The 229-nt window shown below is 44.5% G+C and overlaps 1 protein-coding gene across 1 annotated transcript; it reads left to right on the top strand.

The window, feature by feature from the left end:
• On the top strand, positions 1-214 carry CSUI_006074 (adaptin n terminal region domain-containing protein; the record flags this gene model as incomplete). The annotated part of the gene is made up of 1 exon (XM_068066239.1): positions 1-214. A coding segment is annotated over one exon (213 nt), but the record flags the coding sequence as incomplete, so codon positions are not given.
• Between the last annotated feature and the right edge of the window lie 15 nt (positions 215-229).

The raw sequence follows: 229 nt of genomic DNA, 5'->3' as shown, positions 1-229 counted from the left end.
ATCTATGCGGCTATTCTTCATACAGCTAACATTTCTCTCTGGCAAAGCTGCTTACAACTCTCTGTCGTTAATACTCTCGCAAGAATTGTCTCAAAAGATGTTCCCGAAGATTTCCTTTATCATGACATCCCTGCCCCGTGGCTATCTATACGCCTTCTTCAGATCTTACAGTTGTTTCGCATTAATTTTTCTGTCGATGGAGGAGAGGCCGAGAGGATAGGAGGGGAGG

The sequence above is a fragment of the Cystoisospora suis genome (assembly GCF_002600585.1).
Source record: "Cystoisospora suis strain Wien I chromosome Unknown contig_3032, whole genome shotgun sequence".
Classification (NCBI taxonomy): domain Eukaryota; phylum Apicomplexa; class Conoidasida; order Eucoccidiorida; family Sarcocystidae; genus Cystoisospora; species Cystoisospora suis.
The sequence above is the reverse complement of the archived record's forward strand: the minus strand, read 5'-3'. Positions and strand labels throughout refer to the sequence as shown.